Source organism: Pseudorasbora parva, chromosome 7 (assembly GCF_024679245.1).
Source record: "Pseudorasbora parva isolate DD20220531a chromosome 7, ASM2467924v1, whole genome shotgun sequence".
Taxonomy (NCBI): domain Eukaryota; kingdom Metazoa; phylum Chordata; class Actinopteri; order Cypriniformes; family Gobionidae; genus Pseudorasbora; species Pseudorasbora parva.
In genome coordinates this window covers 1411009-1432451 of record NC_090178.1, presented here as the reverse complement: position 1 = coordinate 1432451, position 21443 = coordinate 1411009, and the positions used below count along the sequence as shown (strand labels likewise).

At 37.1% G+C, this 21443-nt stretch overlaps 1 protein-coding gene across 1 annotated transcript in view; it reads right to left on the bottom strand.

Moving 5' to 3' along the window:
• The window catches only part of ext1a (exostosin glycosyltransferase 1a), a 90945-nt gene extending 76805 nt beyond the window's left edge, over nucleotides 1-14140 (bottom strand). Inside the window, exon 1 of the mRNA XM_067447758.1 lies at nucleotides 12627-14140. Within this exon, the coding sequence (XP_067303859.1) occupies nucleotides 12627-13540 (914 nt within the window). The 5' untranslated portion in view covers nucleotides 13541-14140. The remainder of the gene's footprint in view (nucleotides 1-12626) is intronic.
• Between the last annotated feature and the right edge of the window lie 7303 nt (nucleotides 14141-21443).

The window sequence follows — 21443 nt, the reverse complement described above, 5'->3', positions numbered from 1 at the left end:
CATCCATCCATCCATCCGTCCATCCGTCCATCCGTCCATCCATCCATCCATCCATCCATCCATCCATCCATCCATGGTGGTTGAGGAGAGACCCCTGACATGAGTGTGAAGCGCTTTGGGTGTACAGTTGTACATTTGAAAGCACTATATAAATGCCTCATTCATTCATTCATTCATTCATTCATTCATCCATCCATCCATCCATCCATCCATCCATCCATCCATCCATCCATCATAAGTGCATCTTTTCTTAAGTCCATCCATCCATCTATCCATCCACCTTCCATCATCATTAAATTTCATCAAATGTATTTATTTATTTTTTAAATCCAATTGTACTAAAAAATATTTTCAATTGTATTAATGTAATAAAATAAATACATTTAATTTTAACTTTACTATTTTTTCACCTTTTGCATTACATTTTGAATCTTCCTGACAATCAAGACGGTTCCTCTGATTAGAAAATAAAACACTTTTTTTAAGCATTTAAGTGCAAGTACATGAATATGACATCAATAAAACAATAAAATAATAATGCTGAAAAATAGAGATTATAAATTATAATTTGTGGAACTTTGATATTAATATGTAAGATCAGAGATCAAGAATGGACCAAATGTAAAATGTGTACCTTAAATGCAATGTAAGTCGCTTTGGATAAAAGCGTCTGCCAAATGCAGAAATGAGAATGAAATGAGATCAGATCGTCAATTAAAGAAAAGCCTAACATAAAGCTCACGATTTTATTCAGTGGTACAAAGAAGGTCAGAATAGACTCGTGAGGTTTTGCACGGCTGGTGTTTTCAGTCGCTGAATCGGGACAATCACAACTTCCTTGTTATTATGACAGATAAAGGCTGGATTTCCCACATAATAGGCAGGGGAAAATGGGGAGAGGATTACTTCCGCCTTATTTAACCAGAGTCGGCCAGTCCGGTGAGATTCTGAACGCACTGTGTTTGACTAGCAGGAGCCGAGAGCTGGACCATTACTAATTACTGCTTGATCTGGTTTCTGCATTCGCTAGGCTTTCACATTCCAGCCATGGTCTGGACAGGTAAAGGTCCAACGAACGATACCTCAGCCCACGTCACAGATCACGCAATATCAAAACAGGACGTTTTTGCATTGACATAAAAAAAGATGGATTGGTTTATAAAAGTCAAGAGAAAAGCAGTACACTGCAAAAAAAGCTTTTCTTATTTAGCATTTTTGTCTTGTTTCTAGTCAAAAAATGTCAAAAAGTTCTTACATTAAGAAACATTTACTAGACAAGTAAAAAAATATTGTCTTGTTTTGGGGAAAATAACTCAAAATGAAGAGAGTTTTTGCTTAAAATAAGATAAATAATCTGCCAATGGGGTGAGAAAAATAATCTTGTTTTCTGTTTGAATTAAGATTATTTTTCTCACCCCATTGGCAGATTATTTATCTTATTTTAAGCAGAAACTCTCTTCATTTTGAGTTATTTTCCCAAAGCAAGACAATTACTTTTGCTTGTCTAGTAAATACTTCTTGTTTTAAGAATTGTTAGATGTTTGGACTTGAAGACAAAAATACTGAGTAAGAACAGCCTTTTTTGCAGTGTAGATGAGGAAAAAGTATATAATAATGATAAAAATATGATGAGGCATATATTTTAGGCTACAATAAAACGTAATATGTCATTAAACACCACTCTGCCTATTATCATTTTCATTACAAAAATATTAAACCTTAATAGCCACACAAATGTGGTTCAGGCAACGCATATTTATCATCTTCACTGCATGTATATTTATAACAAACCAAATATAAAACAACCATGCCTCATTTACATTAAAAACTAAATATCAAACACATTAATATGTGGTTTAGAGACAATAAGTATGTATTCATTTCATTATCACTGCAATAAAATTAAATATGACATTTAAAAAAAGACAACCCAGTCTCTTTTTGTTAAATGTAATGGTGCAATAATAGCCATTATAAAAGTATAAGTAAAAAACTCTCTAAGTTAAAGCATATGTGCGCTTCATGTGCCTGATCAGCAACACGATCTTAATTTCAAAATGTTTAAAATGCTTAATTTCAGTTTTAAAAAAAAATCAGTCCCTTAGTGAAATGATTTGATTTGGGGCACCACACATTTTTTTATAGGTAAAACTTTAGTATGAGGAACACATGTTCACTATTAATAAATCCTCAATAAACTCCTAATTTACTGCTTATTAATAGTTAGTAAGGTAGTTTTTGTAGCGTTTAAGTTTAGGTATTGGGTCGGATTAAGGGATGTAGAATAAGCTCATGCAGAATAAGGCATTAATATGAGCTTTATAAGTGCTAATAAACAGACAATATCATAGTAATATGCATGATCATAAGACACTAGTTAATAACTGAACCTTAAAATAAAGTGTTACCAAAAGGTTTGAGCACCACTGTTTTAAGATATAATTTGCAGGATGTTTTAAAAGCACAGAGATATGTCAGGAAAATTTGATTTCTAAAGTCACGACCAACTAAAAAGTGCATCTGAACATCAGCTGTGTGTCGTTTTCTTCCTCAGAGCCCAATGAAGAAGAAGCCTCATAAAGGATTGGGATTGGTTTAAGATGATTAGCTGTGTTAATGTGTGTAAACCCAAGGTAAGCTAACCGTGTCCACGTTCCTTCGCAAAGAGCTCTCGCCAATCAGATTATGCACTGTAAAAAAATATTGTTGGTTTAACTTAAAGCTCCACTGTGTGAGATTTCCCCATCTAGCGGTGTAAAGGTTTATGACCATCCAGTGAATATCAGTTTCTGATTTCGTTTTAACTCCTACGGTGGCCGATGTAGTCCAAGATTAACATGGCAATCCCCCTCTTCACATTCGACACGCTGCCATCGAGTGTTAAAACGCCAAAGGCGAAGCTTGAATTTACGGGTATGTCCCTCTTTGGCTACTGTACTTTCAAGATGGAGGAGCAACATGGCGACCGGCATTCGAACCCCTCACCCGTATGTGTTTTCAACGGCATATTATAAACTTACCAGAATACTTTATTACGTGAAAGAAGTAAATATACATTAATGAGCACATATTTTTAAAAAGAACTAAGCTAAGAATAAACTAAAAAAGTTACACAGTGTGGCTTTAAAAAAGTAAGTAACCTGGTTGCCTTAAAATTTTGAATTTAATTCAATAAAAAAAGTTGATACAATGAAGGAAATTGGTTTAATAAATAGAAACTCAAAATATTATATTTGAACCCCATAAAAAATGTGATAAATCATAAAAATAGCACAATTTGACATTTCACTGTGTTATCACAAATAAAATACACAATTCCAATATGCTTATAAAATCTTTTAATATTATTAGAATAAAGATTGTCGATTCTCAAAAATATTCATTGCATTAACTCAAAATTTGAAGGCAATTTTTTTTATGGGGTTCAGATACAAAACTATTTTGAGTTTCTATTTATTAAACCAGTTTCCTTAATTGTATCAACTTAAATTTTCGAGTTCATTGAAATTAAAAATTGTAAGGCAACCAGGTTACTTACTTTTTTAAGTTACACCAACAATATTTTTTTACAGTGTAGCAACCTTTATAGTCCTTGATAGCTACTGATTTCATAACGTTCAGAGAGCTATTTTTAATTACTACATTTAAAATGCATTGATTTAGATTTCTCTGTGAAAAGGTATTTTTAAAAATGATTCTCCAAGGTTTTAAAATCACAAACTTGAGTTGCAAGTAATCGAACGCTGCTCTGAAGTGCCATATTATGCTATTTTAATGGTTTTTAATTTAGTTTTTACATGCGTCCACAGGGGCGTAGCCAAGGGGTGGGCCTGACGGGCACAGGCCCCGCCCACTTTTATTATACAAATATAATAATATTTGTTAAATAATGGTTCTTTAAATTATTTTAACGTAACTACAAACTTATTATAACATCTCAAATACTGAAATAAATAAAATGTGTTTTTTACAGTGTATGGTTTTTGCATAATGCTTGATGAGTTTGATTGACAGCTGTGTCTCATGTGTGACATGCTCGCGCCTCTGACTTGATGAAGTGTGTTTACCTATTCACTTAGCTTATAGTTTGCAGTTGTGTGATAGAGAAACAGCAGAGAAACAGCAGCGATGCAAAGTTATATAAAAAGGAAAAAAAATCCTAAAAAAATATCGAATTATCGCGGGAGAGAACTCATCCATCAGGACGCAGGTAACGTTGAGATTTCAATTGCAAGCGCATGTTCATTCTGTAAAGGCGGGAACACGCCATCATTCTCGATCAGTCGTGATAGTGTAGGGGTAAGATGCGCAGCACTATGTTTTAACGCAATTCAACCTGCGGTTCGAATCCGCCTTTTGCCGAACTCGATGTACTTTCTTTTCTCATCATATATCAGATCGGAAATGTGTTTATTTTCAATAAAATGGAAGAACATATTTGAAAAGTGGAAATAGTGTCTATTAGTGCACATCAGCTCATTTCTTACAGTGTCTGAAACGTTTCGTTTGAAGATTCCGTTTATCGAAGCCCCGCCTCTCTGAGAGCTGCTCTGCTGTGATTGGTCAGAAAGCAAGCGCTCATTATCATATCTGAATCTCAGTGATACGAACAGTGACAATGGCGTGGGTTTGACCGTCTCAATCTCAGAAGAAAAAAACATCTCGTCCACATGAAGAACACCAACCAAACTCTTCCAGTCTCAGAGACGACTACAGCGAGAGAGGGCGGGGCTACGAGACACTGCTCAGCCAATCACGACCAGAGGGCGGACATTATGCAAATTAGTTACAAATCAGACTGTCTGTCAAAATATGTTCCAAAATCGTTGTTTGAGGACCTCTACTGCTAAAGCATACTTTAAAAGACCCTGTAATTTAGCCTTTAAAATTAATTATTTCCAGTCTAGCTAATCATTTTGTTCCATAATATTTCATGAGCAAATCTGAATGCCGGACCGAAATGATGCAGACGATTTTTGTGCACTCGTAAATAATTCATGAAGATTCTGAAATTTTCCAAGTGGAGAGGAAAAAAAAACATAACATGAATAAAACACATCTGATCAATTATTCAGCGCCAGAGCCGTCAGCATTTCACATTCACAAGAACGGTCATGTTCAACAACTTCTGCATCTGTCCTTGCGGAGAGAAGGCCTATGGCTACAGCGGGAAACGAGAGCGCAGTGAGCATCCGCCTCCGATGGAAACACACCATGCATTCCTCAAAGCTGTCATACGGCACTGCAGGAAAAATGGCCCATAAGATGAGTGTGAGAGTTGGAGAGCCTCGGGATGTCATAGGAAGCGCTATATTTCAACTCAGAGTCATCAATATGAATATTAGCTTCTTAATGCCACAATTTATTATAAGGTTTACTTACTTTAGTTCACACACTGTACAAAATTATTTAGATAAAAAGTTTCCTGGTTGTCTTAAAATTTTGAGTTCATTGAAATTAAATGTTAATACATTTTTTGAGATTTGACAACTTTTTTTTAAATATTATTAAAAGATTTTGTAAGCATATTGGGTAAATGTGTGTTTTTTTTCTGATGACGCAGCCAAATTGTGCTATTTTCATGATTTATCACATTTTTAATGTGGTTTAGACACAATAATGTGAGTTTCTATTTATTAAACAAATTTCCTTCATTGTATCAACTCAAATTTTTAAGTTCAATAAACTCAAAATTAAGGCAACCAGGTTACTCACTTTTTTAAGTTAAACCAACACGTTTTTTTTTACAATGCAGTGAAAACTCCCAAACACTTTAAATACACTGATAATGCTTCAGAATGATTTCCCGATAGTTTCCTCACCTCCATCTCATCCAAGATGTTCATGTGTTTCTGTCTTCACTGGAAAATAAATTATGTGTTTTGAGGAAAACATTCCAGGATTTTTCTCCTCATAATGGCCTTCAATGGGAACCAAACGACTGAAGGTCCAAATCAATTCAAGAGCTTCAGAGACTATAATAGAGTCTGATCCAGACAAACCATCTCACATTTACAACACAAATAAACATTTATATACGTTTACCCTCAAATGCACGACTTCTGTGTTGTTGTTCTTCACGGCGTGACATCATGTCGGAAAGGTCACGTGACGCAGGTGGAAGTGCCGAAAAACTCCAAAATCGTCCGCCATCTTTGTTTCTCCTTTATTTGTGTAAAGGCGTTTGATTAGTCTTTGCACGTTCGTTTTAACACTGGGTCGGCACTTCCACCTGCGTCATGTGACCTTTCCGACGTGATGACATCATACGCCGTGAAGAAGATCGACACCGGAGTCAAACATTTGAGGTTAAAAGTATATAAATTTTAATTTTTTCCTAAAAATGTGAGATGGTTTTATTCCTCTGGGATTGGTATCTGAAGCTCTTCCTCTGAAACTGCAGTGATTTGGACCTTCAGCCGTTGGTTCACACACTGTAAAAAATTATTAAGAAAATAAGTAACCTGGTTGCCTCAAAACTTTGAGTTCATTGACATTAAAATGTTGAGTTAATACAATGAACATTTTTTTGAGATTCGACATTCGACAACCTTTATCAAAAGATTTTAAAAGATTTTGTAAGCATATTGGGTAATTGTGTGTGTTTTATTTTTGATGACGCAGCCAAATTGTGCAATTTTCATGATTTATAACAAAAAATTATGTGGTTCAGACACAATAATATTTTGAGTTTCTATTTATTAAACAAATTTCCTTCATTGTATCAACTCAAATATTTTATTTAAATAAACTCAAAATTAAGGCAACCAGGTTACTTACTTTTTAAAGTTAAACCAACAAAAAACAACAATTTTTTTTACAGTGCATTGAAGTCCATTATGTGGAGAAAAACCCTGGAATGTTTTGGAAAAAATAAATAAATGAAGAAAGACAGACAGACATGAACATCTTGGATGAGACGGGGTGAGGAAACTATCAGGAAATGCTAATTTTGAAGTGAACTAATCCTTTAACCAGAAATAAGTGGAATGCCGGACACTAAAATGGCCTTTTAATAATATATATTAGGGATGCCACAATACTCAATATAATATTGAACCGCTCGGTACGGCACTCACGGTTCAATACGCGCTGGCGAAATGCAGTTATTTAATTAATTATTTCCATTTCTCTCTGTTTGAAATATTCCTCTCAGTATATTTCGGCTCTTTCTGAGTGTGCCTGTGAGTCCACGCGCTGATATGAGCAAATATCCAATCATATGCCCTAAAGTTAGCGGGTGTTAGCCGCGTTTTAAAGCCTTGCCGGTTAAACATTTCATCGGCGTGCTTATGCACTGTTTTGCATTGAGCGCGCTCACTAAACGTCTGTCTTACTGCGCTAATACGGTCAAACACACAAGGTTAACATTAAAGGGGCGGTGAAATGCTGTTTCATGCATACTGAGCTTTACTCTGTTAAAGACTCGGATTCCCATCCTAAACACAGACAAAGTTTCAAAAACTAATGTTGGACGTTTGATGGAGTATTTCTGTGTCAAAAATACTCCTTCCGGTTTCTCACAAGTTTCGGAGAGTTTTTTTCGAGTGTGGCTCAACAGAGCGGAAGGTCTTTGAATGGGCCGTACGGGCTCTTCTCCCGGTAGGGTGCGCGCGCGTGACTAGAGCGAGAGAGGAAACGCACGCCCATACACACTCTCAGCTGCAGATCCAGACGATCCAGACGATCCAGGCGCCACGCTCCACTTTATTCCTATGGGCAACTTCAGCGCTTCAGCACAGCATTCTGGGAAGGCAGCGCTGCATTTGAACCGATTTGAACGCAGAAATGACGGGAAGCTTCACAACATCGCTTCAGTCGCGTCTCAAAGTGGATCTCCACGGTCACTGCTGTCAGGACTTCACCAAATCATACCAAAGAAGTGTGTTTCTACCGGAGCGGTCCCAGCGATAAAGCTTCGGTCCTGCTTTGGAAGCAGCCGGTGAGTTAAACTGCTTCAGATGTCTGTGCTGTCGGCTATCGTCGCGTGAGTAAACATCAGTAAACGACACGATCGCGTGCTTCGTCATTCAAATGCGCTAACGGACTCTATTGCTGTTCTCTGTATAACGTTACACTAGTCTGACGTGCTAAACCGTTTTGCTTGCTACTGCTAAGGTTTAGTCGCATACAATAGTCCATAAACCGAATCATGTCCTCATAAACTGCGAGTAAACACACACAAATGTTGACAGGCCACTAAATACAGTCCATACCACAGAGACGGACGTCCTGCTGCTGCTGCTTCTCCTGTTCAGTTTATTTCAGCCTCCGGATCTGATTCTGGATCATTATCTGTATTAGCTGAGATAGCGATGGGTTTCTCCACGCTTGAGGACGTCACCGCTTTGGGTGCGCTCGTCATTCTTTAGCTCCGCCCACACGATACGCCTCCAGCCGCTCGTTTTTTTCCGGAAAGACTCGGTACAGCCCATATTTCTTTTATAAATATAATAAAACTAAAGACTTTTCGGAGATATGAAGGATGCAATACTACTCTAGAGGTACTCAAGATTGACATGAGATTGACTGAAACTGTGTGTTTCACCGCCCCTTTAAACACAGTCGGTTATGTCTAAAGTGAAAGCAAAATTGCATCTGTATATGAGATGCGAGCAGGTTAGGGACAGTTCAAGGGACAGTTCACCTCTAAAATGATGTTAATAAAAATTAAATAAAACCTTACAGTAGCTTTTAATCAATGTTGTATATTGAAGGATATGTAGTTTTAATTTTAGCCTACATTTATTCATTTAAATTCATACTTAAATGCTACTGTAAATATATATATATATATATATATATATATATATATATATATATATATATATATATATATATATATATATATATATATATATATATATATATATATATATATATATATATTATACATTACACAGGGAATGTGTACATGTTTTTTTTTTTTTAAGTTTAAGTAAGGGTTTCAAGTCTTTAAGTGAAAATAAGAAAGATTATTGCAATTAAAACATTTTCTCCTTAACCCTTTTCTGCTCCTGTCACCGAAGACTAGAATAGAAAAAAACGAACCGGAAAAACCGTGGTTAAAAACCAAGGTGTGTATTGAACCGTGGACTAACTGTATTGTTGCATTCCTAGTATATAATTATAAATGCTCATATCAGTAAGAGCACAGCTGTGCTTCGGGAAGGTTGTTAATGATGTGAGTGGCATGTGAGCATCTCTTGAAGCGACCCAGAACAGCCTATCGGTAGGCGGGATGACATTGAGGTCATGTAGGGTCAGCCAGGACACAGGCATTCCTGGTTGATGGAGTGGGGTCTGGGAAACGGCTGTTTAAACAGAGAGAGGCCTGCTTTACCCCCACTGGCACCAGAGACATTGTTTGCACTAATCCTTCTCCGTCTCACCGGCCCCGCAGCCACCGGGACAAAAAACACAGCAGGAAACCGGGGCCCGAGGCACACAACACACACCACACAGATCACGGTTTGTTCAACAGCGTTAAAGGCAAAGTGAAGCATTTGACTTCTTAACACCTCCCTCTCGGATCATCATAACAATTGAGGAAGAAGATTGCATAACATAACGCTAATTCAGAATAATAGACGCAGTTACTTGTAATGCATTACTTTACTCGTAACATCAAAAAGTAATCAGATTACATAATGCACGTTACTTGTAATGCGTTACTTGTAACATCAAAAAGTAATCAGATTACATAATGCACGTTACTTGTAATGCGTTACTTTACTCGTAACATCAAAAAGTAATCAGATTACATAATGCACGTTACTTGTAATGCGTTACTTTACTCGTAACATCAAAAAGTAATCAGATTACATAATGCACGTTACTTGTAATGCGTTACTTTACTCGTAACATCAAAAAGTAATCAGATTACATAATGCACGTTACTTGTAATGCGTAACTTTACTCGTAACATCAAAAAGTAATCCGATTACGTAATGCACGTTACTTGTAATGCGTTACTTTACTTGTAACATCAAAAAGTAATCCGATTACATAACGCACGTTACTTGTAATGCGTTACTTTACTCGTAACATCAAAAAGTAATCAGATTACATAACGCACGTTACTTGTAATGAGTTACTTTACTTGTAACATTAAAAGTAATCAGATTACATAATGCGCTACTTTACTTGTAACATCAAAAAGTAATCCAATTACATAATGCACGTTACTTGTAAGGCGTTACTTTACTTGTAACATCAAAAAGTAATCCGATTACATAATGCACGTTACTTGTAATGCGTTACTTTACTAGTAAAATCAAAAAGTAATCCGATTACATAATGCACGTTACTTGTAATGCGTTACTTTACTTGTAACATCAAAAAGTAATCCGATTACGTAATACACGTTACTTGTAATGCGTTACTTCACTAGTAAAATCAAAAACTAATCCAATTACATAATGCATGTTACTTGTAATGTGGTACTTTACTTGTAAGATCAAAAAGTAATCCGATTACAAAATGCACGTTACTTGTAACATTAAAATGTAATCAGCGTGATAATTTTTTCAGGATTCTTTGATAAAAAGGACAATATTAATTTGTAACAATATTCTTTACTCTCACTTTTAACCAAATGAATGCATCCTTGCCAACAACAACAAAAATGTATAAACTGCCCAAAACTTTTAAACAGTAGTTTACACTACACCAAATATATTCAAATGTTTGGGGTCTATTTTACAAATCCTAAAAAAAAACACATAAATTTCCACATAAATCTCAAATTCTTGAGCCTCAAATCATCATCTGAGAATGATTAGTGAAGAATCATGTGACTCTGAAGACTGGAGTAATGATGATAAATTCAGCTTTGATCACAGGAATAAATCACACTTTACTATATATTCACATAGAGGACTGATGAGTTACACTGGAGGAATATTACACTGCTTTACTGGATTAAATGCAGCCTTGGTGAGCAGAAGAAGCTTCTTTGTAAAACCTCATAAAATCACAACAAACCCCGAACTTTTGAAGGGTAGTGTACACGGACAAATATATCCTGATTGCGTGTGGTATGATATTCAGGGTTATGTCATGCACATTGAAAGCTTTTGCATCCTACGGACTGCACATTAATGCATTAAAGCTATTTCATGTGCACTTCAATTGGAGATGATATGTTATAATGATAGGCATCAGCTTAGGGTTTTAAAAAAAATCACTGCATTAGAAAACTAGATTTTGATCATCTTCTGAAACAAGCTCAGCATGAATGAAACACAACTGATGCAGCATTTTGAAGATATTTTCGGTATCTTTCCCATCAGAATGATAGCAAATGTTTTTGGTAACACAAATGTTAATTAAAATTACATTAAGCTCAGATTTTTTTGATCGTTGATGCATATTCAAATAGTTAATGCTTATATTCATACACTGATCCCAAAGGTATTTTGCTCTGAATGTCACTGAACTAGATAAAATAATCATAGCAATATTTCTTTGAATGCAAAAGCCCATGCACACTATCCCAAAAACAACTGCACTAAAGATTACTTTAACATCAGGCAAACGCATCAGAAGTGCTAAATTAGTTCAAACAAGCAATTTAGAATTTCTTAAAAGTTTGCTATATAATCCAAAGATTATAACATTTGTAAGTGTTCAAAGTGTTTAACATTTACTAATACATTACACCATTAAAAGTTATATTTGTTAATATTAGTTAATGGACCTGAACTAACAATGAACAGTTGTACATTATTAACTAATATTAACAAAGAATACTGTAACAAATGTATAGCACATTGTTAATGTTAGGTAACGCATTAACTAATGCAACGCCTTACGCCTTGCAAAGTCTTACCAAATATATTGTTCTATCACTATAAATCTAAAAACATATTTTTCAAGTGAATAGTTATCCATTTAAATATAAACTACGTAAATGATTACATAATGCACAATATTTTAATGCATTACTTTTTAGATCCAAAAGTAATCTAATCACATAATGCATATTATTAGTGTGTTATTTTACTCGTAACATCCATAAGTAATCTAATCAAGTAATGCACGTTACTTGTAATGCGTTACTTTACTCGTAATATCAAAAAGTAATCTGATTACATAATGCACGTTACTTGTAATGCAATATTGTTTCTCATAATATCAAAAAGTAATCTGATTACATAATGCACGTTACTTGTAATGCATTACTTTACTAATCACATCAAAAAGTAATCTGATTACATAATGCACGTCACTTGTAATGCATTACTTTTTCTCGTAACATCAAAAAGTAATCTGATTACATAATGCACGTAACTTGTAATGCGTTATTTTCTCGTAATATCAAAAAGTAATCTGATTACATAATGCATGTTACTTGTAATGCGTTACTTTATTAATAACATCAAAAATAAATCTGATTACATAATGCACGTTAAATGTTAACTAATCTAGTGTTTTATCATTATAAAACTAAAAAGAACATCTGAAAAGCTGCGCAATATAAATGCAAAAACCATAAACGGCACAGATTTTGTAATCTTTTGCGACACATTTTACATGTGCAAATACTTTTTGAGGCCGTATAATATAATAGGCTATGGATGCATTGGTTATAGTGCCACCATTTGTGACAGATAAAATCTTACCGGTCATATTCAGCGTTGTCCTTGTCGCAGCGAGCATCTTTATGCTTCTGCCAGTCTTTGCCATGTTTGCATGTGGTGAGGAGAACCACATCTTCAGCATTATGGACATGATAAAGCGCATTCCTGGTGTCAGATCCAATCCCAGTCAGATAGCGCTTGCCTTTAAAAACCAGCATGTATTTCCTAAAAGGAGGGATGGTGTTGTATTTTAAATACCCCCTCTCTCCTCCGGTCCGAGGGTGATCTTTGGAGAACAAAGGGATGGAGATGTCAAATCTGGGTCTGAAGTTTTCAGTGCTAATGCTGGCTTTGGCCAACATGGCCTGACCAATATCAAACCCCAAATCCTCTGTGTAATCCGGCCATGTGCCAGAATACAGGTTGAAGATCAGGTGGTTACGCCCGTTGTTCCACAGGTTCAGGTTTTGGATTTTGGTTTTGAGGTTGTGGACATATTGAGGGGACAGCTGGTCTCGGTCTAAAGTGTCGAGGTTTAAAACGAAAAGGCAAGCCTGTCCCGGGTCTGAAGTGTAAAATCTGGACCCCTCGATGGAGGACAATATATTTTGGTAGCTTTCTGACATCTTCTCACCTTTCTGCTGAGGGTACACGTACACTTTAAAGCCGTTCCTCCTGCATAAAGAGAAGTCAAAGCAAGAGTCCATTCTGCATTTGTGAGCTCCTGGGCTATCGTCTCTTCTGTGTCTCGGAGAAGTGCGGACATTGTAGTCTTCATTTTGGGTCTGATCCCACGGAATAAAAGCTCGTAAGCGGTCTGAGAAAGAGGGCCAGTGTGGATGGGGGTCATCCCCTCTGCTCAGACTCCCTTTGGAAGCTGGTCCCTGCAGGATAAAGAGGAGAATGAGACACACACCCGCAGAGGACAGAATTAAATAGCGTTTTTTGGCCTGCATGTGTCCTTAGATCCAAATGGAGCGGTTTGCTGATGAATATGAAGGTCTTAACTCCTGCTGGACAGCATCTTCCACAGACCTGCAGGGGTTTGATGCTCTCGGCTTCCACCTTATGATTCAAATCCCAAATCCAGAGCATGTGGGCGACTTATCCTGAACCCTTCCTTATGGATCGACCTCTTCTCTCCTCTCCTGCTTCACATTAGACAGCATCTAAAACTTGACACCTGCTTTTGGTTCAACCACAAGCATTAGAGAGTACTTTCGGAGAAGTGTTCTTTACATGCAGAGATATTTCCCAGTGATTGATCTCACGTGATGTGTGCTGCTCAGAAAGAGCCTGTCAAAAACTTCCCGAGCGGATAAATCCTCAATAAATCCGTGCATTCTCACATATTTTCGGCTTATCAATCCTCCTTTTGTTGTTGCTGTGAAGCCGCAGTTCGTGAGGACGTCCCACACGCGCGCGTTTGCTTTATTCCTTGTTACATTCAAAACGCTTTTCCGATACAATGTAACAACATTCCAGCGCTTTAATCCGAGGCGTCCAGTTGCGATTGTTACATTGTAGCATTCCAATCTCTTCACGACGGCTGATGATGTCACGCGCCGCCGTCGCGCACCGTGCGCCGTGATTGGTTCGCGTCGTTTCCGGTCGAGCCGACGCTTCTGTAACCCCTTCATGACCACAGTCAAGCGGCATTAAAGGGATAGTTCACCTAAAATTGAACATGTTGTCATTTTCTCGCCTCTCATGTTGTTCCAAACCTGTGTGAGTTTCTTTATGAACACAAAAGAAGATATTTGTAAGAATGTTTATAACTAAGCAGAGAGAGCAACCATAGCCTACTATAGTTGGTTATTGTTTATTAGTTTATTATAGTTTATAATTTTGTGTTCAGCAGAAGAAAGAAACCCACACAGGTTTGGAACAACAGGAGGGTTAGGAAATGATGACAACACTGCAAATAATGCTCTTCTTACTCAGTATTTTTGTCTTGTTTCCAGTCTAAATATCTAAAAATTCTTCAATCAAGATGCATTTACTAGACAAGTGAAACGACATAAGATATTTTTTCATGTTTTGCTGAAAATACAATGCTTAAAATAAGCAAAATGATCTGCCAATGGGGTGAGAAAAATAATCTTATTTCTGTTCGGGACGGAAACAAGAAACATGGTTATTTTTCTCACCCCATTGGCAGATCATTTTGCCTTTTTTAAGCAAAAACTCACTGCATTTAGATCGTATTTTTAAGAAAAAAAAGAAAAATATCTTATGTTGTTTGACTTATCTAGTAAATGCATCTTGATTTAAGAATTTTTAGATATTTGGACTGGAAACAAGACAAAAATACTAAATAAAGAAGACGTTTTTTGCAGTCCAGAGTTTTCATTTTTTGGGTGAACTATTCCTTTAGCACTCGTATCACAGCAAGGGCTGTGCATTTTCATTTTAAACAAAGATATTTTTAAAAATGTTTGTTAGTTTGTTACATTTGAGATGATGAAAATATACAATTTAGACACTTTCTGCTTGTCAACCGTTATGTGCAGGATATGCACTTAGATACATTTTGGCATTTATCTAAAAGAAAAGGAAAGAATTCTGAAATTTCATATCTTTGAGAATTTTTTAATTTCATGAGAAAGCATAAAAACTTATAGTGACACTCACAGGGACGGACTGGGGCTAAAAAACAGCCCTGGACTTTCCCCAAATAGCGCCATCATCCGGCTATTCGCCCCTAGCCGTGCGCAACAGACACTGTACTATGGTGTGTACTACACCAGAACCACACCATACCTGGAAGAGGTCCATATTCCACGAGCATATAGTGCGGCCCCTTTAAGAGATGCGCGTTCCTGCCGGTATTTTGTGTGTGTGTGTGTGTGTGTGTGTGTGTGTGTGTGTGTGTGTGTGTGTGTGTGTGTGTGTGTGTGTGTGTGTGTGTGTGTGTGTGTGTGTGTGTGTGTGTGTGTGTGTGTGTGTGTGTGTGTGTGTGTGTGTGTGTGTGTGTGTGTGTGTGTGTGTGTGTGTGTGCCCACCGAACTGTGCTAAAAGTCACGCGAACAGTGTGAAGAACACGGACTTGGGAGCGCTCTTGTTCATAACATGCCGTTAAAATTAATTTCCGTAACGCGTTATTAACACATTAATTTTGACAGCCCGAGTTATTAGACTTTTTCTTTTCTTTTTTTCACCGACGGCCGTTCTGGACTTGCCAATCCGTCCCTGCACTCATATATTACAAAGTTGATTGAAACATGATTTTACAACATAGATAGGAAAAAAAGTTTTTTTATGGCAACATTATTACAACACTGTAAAATGTTGTTTTTTGTTGGTTTACCTTTAAAAAGTAAGTAACCTGGTTGCCTTAAAATTTAAAGTTTATTGAAATTAAAAATTTGAGTTGATACAATGAAGGAAATTTGTATAATAAATAGAAACTCAAAATATTATTGTATCTGAACCACATAAAAATGTGATAAATCATGAAAATAGCACAATTTGGCTGTGTCATCACAAATAAAACACACACACTTACCCAATATGCTTACAAAACCTTTTAATAACATTTTAATAAAGGTTGTCGAATCTCAAAAAATGTTCATTGTATTAACTCAACATTTTAATGTCAATGAACTCAAAATTTTAAGGCAACCAGGTTACTTATTTTCTAAATCATTTTTAACCAGTGAAGTTATTACAATAATTATATATGACAACATACATTTTCTGGTACACTATTTATTTAACCCTTTCATGCATAGAGTTAACTTAACTACGGTGGACAGATATTCAAAAAAGGATTTTCTTGCATATTAACCTCTACAGGTCCCTAATGCATCCTCTACACTGCCACCAAGTGGCCAGCCGCTGTATGTCCATTTTCCCCTCCAAAGATGGCATATGGCCAACCAGAAATGCCAAGTTATCCCTGAATATCCATCCCTTCCTTCTATCCTTGCACTCTAAAAAAAAATGCTGGGTTAAAAACAACCCAAGTTGGGTTGAAAATGGACAAATGCAGATATTGGGTTGTTTGAACCCAGTGAATGGACCTATTCAAACAACTCAATTTCTGGTTTTGTCCACACACACAGACACACAACATTTAGTTGGTAGAAAGAGAAGATTGCGTTTTTGGTTAGTGGTGTCGTAGGTCGTCAGATGGAGTCTGTGGTTAAGATCTGCCGTTGGAGCAGCTCAGTGGATCTCTGGAGGTTCAGCCTGAGCTCTTTCCATTGAGTCCTCAGGAGCAGCGCAGGGTCTTCCCATTCCTCAGGAGAGATTATCTCCACAGTCGGCCTCATTAGTGCCTTCGCCACCGGTGACATGTCTCCGCATCGGACCCTCAGGCCCTGCTCTTAGCTACATTTCAACAGATTTGGTTTGTGGTGTTTCTGATAAAAACATGTTTTGTGTGAACTCAAAATTTTAAGGCAACCAGGTTACTTATTTTCTAAATCATTTTTAACCAGTGAAGTTATTACAATAATTATATATGACAACATACATTTTCTGGTACACTATTTATTTAACCCTTTCATGCATAGAGTTAACTTAACTACGGTGGACAGATATTCAAAAAAGGATTTTCTTGCATATTAACCTCTACAGGTCCCTAATGCATCCTCTACACTGCCACCAAGTGGCCAGCCGCTGTATGTCCATTTTCCCCTCCAAAGATGGCATATGGCCAACCAGAAATGCCAAGTTATCCCTGAATATCCATCCCTTCCTTCTATCCTTGCACTCTAAAAAAAAATGCTGGGTTAAAAACAACCCAAGTTGGGTTGAAAATGGACAAATGCAGATATTGGGTTGTTTGAACCCAGTGAATGGACCTATTCAAACAACTCAATTTCTGGTTTTGTCCACACACACAGACACACAACATTTAGTTGGTAGAAAGAGAAGATTGCGTTTTTGGTTAGTGGTGTCGTAGGTCGTCAGATGGAGTCTGTGGTTAAGATCTGCCGTTGGAGCAGCTCAGTGGATCTCTGGAGGTTCAGCCTGAGCTCTTTCCATTGAGTCCTCAGGAGCAGCGCAGGGTCTTCCCATTCCTCAGGAGAGATTATCTCCACAGTCGGCCTCATTAGTGCCTTCGCCACCGGTGACATGTCTCCGCATCGGACCCTCAGGCCCTGCTCTTAGCTACATTTCAACAGATTTGGTTTGTGGTGTTTCTGATAAAAACATGTTTTGTGTGAACGGCCCAAAATGAAACAATTCTTAGCTAGAAAAGTTGCGAAATAAGACTTTCAACGGATAGTCAAAACTGCCTGTCAGTGATTTTAACCCCACATTATAGATAGTTTATATGATGTGTGTGATGAGCAGCTAAATCATATCTCTGCTATCTGTACACAAACAAACACAAGAACATCTTACATTTACATTTATGCATTTAGCAGACACTTTTATCCAAAGCGACTTACAACTCAGGAGAACAGGAAGCAATCCCTCAAGAAGAGGCAAATAAACACAAAAAGTGCCCCAAATACCAAGATTTTTATGCCGAGGAGCAAAAACCAGAAAAGGGAAGAAGAAAGGAGAAATAGAGGAGGAAAGAGGTTTTTTTTTTTTTATGTAAGATTAAGTGCTCATGGAAGAGTGAAGAGTCTTTTGAATGAAGTGAGTGATTCTGTTGTGCGTATGGAGGACGGAAGATCGTTCCACCAACCCGGAACAATGAAAGAAAAAGTTCGAGAGAGGGATTTCATGCCTCTCTGTGATGGTACCACAAGCCTTCGCTCATTAGCGGAGTCGAAGGCTTCTGGTGGGTGTGTAGACGCGTAGGAGTGAGTCGAAGTATGCGGGTGCTGCGCTTGTGGAAGATCCATAAGCAAGAGTCAGGGCTTTGAATTTGATCCGGGCAGCGAGTGGTAGCCAATGCAGAGAGATGAATAGAGGTGTGACATGAGCCCTTTTGGGCTCATTGAATACAAGACGTGCTGCAGCGTTCTGGATCATTTGCAGCGGTTTGATTGCACAAGATGGAAGTCCAGCCAGAAGCGCATTGCAATAGTCAAGTCTAGAAATGACCAGGGCTTGGACAAGAAGCTGTGCTACATGCTCCGTATGGAACGGTCTGATTTTCCTGATGTTGTGCAATGCAAACCTGCATGACCGAGCCGTCTATGAGATGTGGTCTTTGAAGGACAGCTGGTCATCAAAGATTACTCCAAGATTTCTGACATCTTTGGGTTTTAATTTCCTTTAGCTAACCGAGAGTGTCTATTGGTGTAGAGTTTATGGTAAATGTAGTATTACGTCTACACTGTAAAAAAAAAGTGCATAGAAATAGGGCACAATGTACAGTAAAAATATGACAGAATTTTCCGTATTGTTTTTTTATAGGTGTTTTACCTGTATTTTGAATTACACGTTGCATTAGTTTGTGTTTTAAGGGTCAACGGAAACTTCCATAAAATTACTGGATAATGTACTGGCAGAAAATTAACAGTATTTTTATTTTTTACAGTGTAAATTAATCCGGATAGATTTGAAAACTGAAAACTCCGTCCACACACACTAATGTTTTACACTGGAAAAAATGCTCTTCTTACTCAGTATTTTTGTCTTGTTTCTAGTCCAAACATCTAACAATTCTTAAAACAAGAAGTATTTACTAGACGAGCAAAAGTAATTGTCTTGTTTTGGGGAAAATAACTCAAAATGAAGAGAGTTTTTGCTTAAAATAAGATAAATAATCTGCCAATGGGGTGAGAAAAATAATCTTAATTCAAACAGAAAACAAGATTATTTTTCTCACCCCATTGGCAGATTATTTATCTTATTTTAAGCAAAAACTCACTTCATTTTGAGTTATTTTCCCCAAAACAAGACAATTACTTTTGCTTGTCTAGTAAATGTTTTGTTATTTTAAGAATTTTTTGATATTTTGACTAGAAACAAGACAAAAATACTGAGTAAGAAAAGCTTTTTTTGCAGTGTATAAAAGTTTCTCATCCACAGTGAGGCATAAAACCTCATAAAAGTTCACTGAGATGATACCGACATCTTAAAGTTATCACACAATTCTTCTGGCAGGATCATTTTATTTAGCAAAATATCAAACCATTCACTGATGTGTCCAGGCACCCGGTCAGCCGTTATGTTGGTCTATTTTGTCACAGGTCAGCACATGCACGTACATTTTCTGTCACCCTTGCAGGACTGTGAGTGTGCAAAGTAATGCATATGAGCAACTGTGAATGAATAGCACATAAACTGGGACAATAGCAGTATAAATGCAGGCAAATGTTCCAGGCAAAGTCACGCCAAACTGGTGTAACCAAAACATGGAGGACCGTACAGGGCAGAGGTGGACAACCTACACAACTTCATTACTGGAGTAAAAGTAAAGGTACTACCCAGCCAACATGTCCATGTGGGCCCACATGGGGTTTAGCTGGGCTACATGGGCGTCATCTGGGCATGGGCTCAGGGTGGGCAGCTTGATGGGCTGAATGTGGGCCCCATCTTGGATAAAGTTGTGGGGCCCAGTTAGGTTGCCCATATTGTTTATTTGAGGGTCCCATGTGGGCCACATTTGGGCTATATTTAGAATTGTAACATTTTATTGTTTGCAGTTGGTTTTGTTTTTGTACAATTGTGGGTAACAGCCTAACCCTAACAACTGATTACATTTATTGCAATTTAAGTATTTCAAAAGTTTATATATAACTTCTTAATTTTTCCATTTTATTTTAAAAAAAATTTTGTTGATTGTTTTAAGTCTGTAGCACTTTGAGATTTTTTGTATATTAATAAATGTAGTTCTTCCCACAAACCCAGCTGGGCTCCCTATGTAGGACCTAGATGGTTCACTAATGGGAAATGAGTTCATGGGTTGAAAATGGGCAACTCAGTGGTCTAATTCATTCACAGTCAAGACAAGTGCAAACACAGTCAATTCCAAAGGTTGACTGGATAGATAGCACACTAATATCACCCTTGAAATATTTTGTATTGTTATTTTGACACAATGTGACGTCAATCTATTCAAAACCTAAAAAGGCCAGCACAATTCCAATTTGACTAAAGATCATGCCATTTAGTGGTAACAGGCATCAAGAGCCTGTGGATACAGAGAAAAAAGGCAATAAAAAATTGTATTGTGATCACAGAAAAGCGCCATACAGGGACCATTTTAGCTTTAATTCTAAAAGTGTGCACATTGAGGGAAATATTTCCATTCTCAAATGTTTAATTTTAAATAGATCTTTAATAGACGTTTATGTTGTCACAGAACAACTAGTTTCCACTGAGCAATGAGATCTGAGGAGCTTTATCCATCTCCTCACTCAGCTGTCTGTGCTTTTTCCCTTTTTTATTTAGTGCTAATTTAAATAACAAATGCACAAAAGATGCCAAATATAGTAACACTTTAGAATACTGTTACAAATAATTTGTAATGCCTTCAGAAGGATTTGGTAATACTCAGTCTTAGTAGGTTACACCACGATCTTCACTTTATAATTAATTATATAACGGCTCCCACATCTATCACACCTGATCAACTCATGAGCTCATCAGACTGAAAAACCTCAAATGGGTGTGTCAGATATAGGGAGACATACAACATTTGCAGAGCTGGTGATACTCCAAGACAGGTTTGTAACCATAATCATAACCATGAATTTTACAACACATCAGCTTGTGATTCTTATCAAGTTGGGGTCATTTTTTAGGATTCTTTAGCTAACTGAAGTCTCTGAGATCCTGACACCTTCACTTCTGGAGACTCCAGGTAGGTTGCAGTTCTGGAAAATTGTGCTGCTGGAGACTAAAGGGTTTCTGATGGTTTCACACTTAATTCTTCACCTTAATTCTGAATTATTTTGCAGTTAGCGTGTGTCGTTTCTTCGCCATCTGTTTATGTCCGAC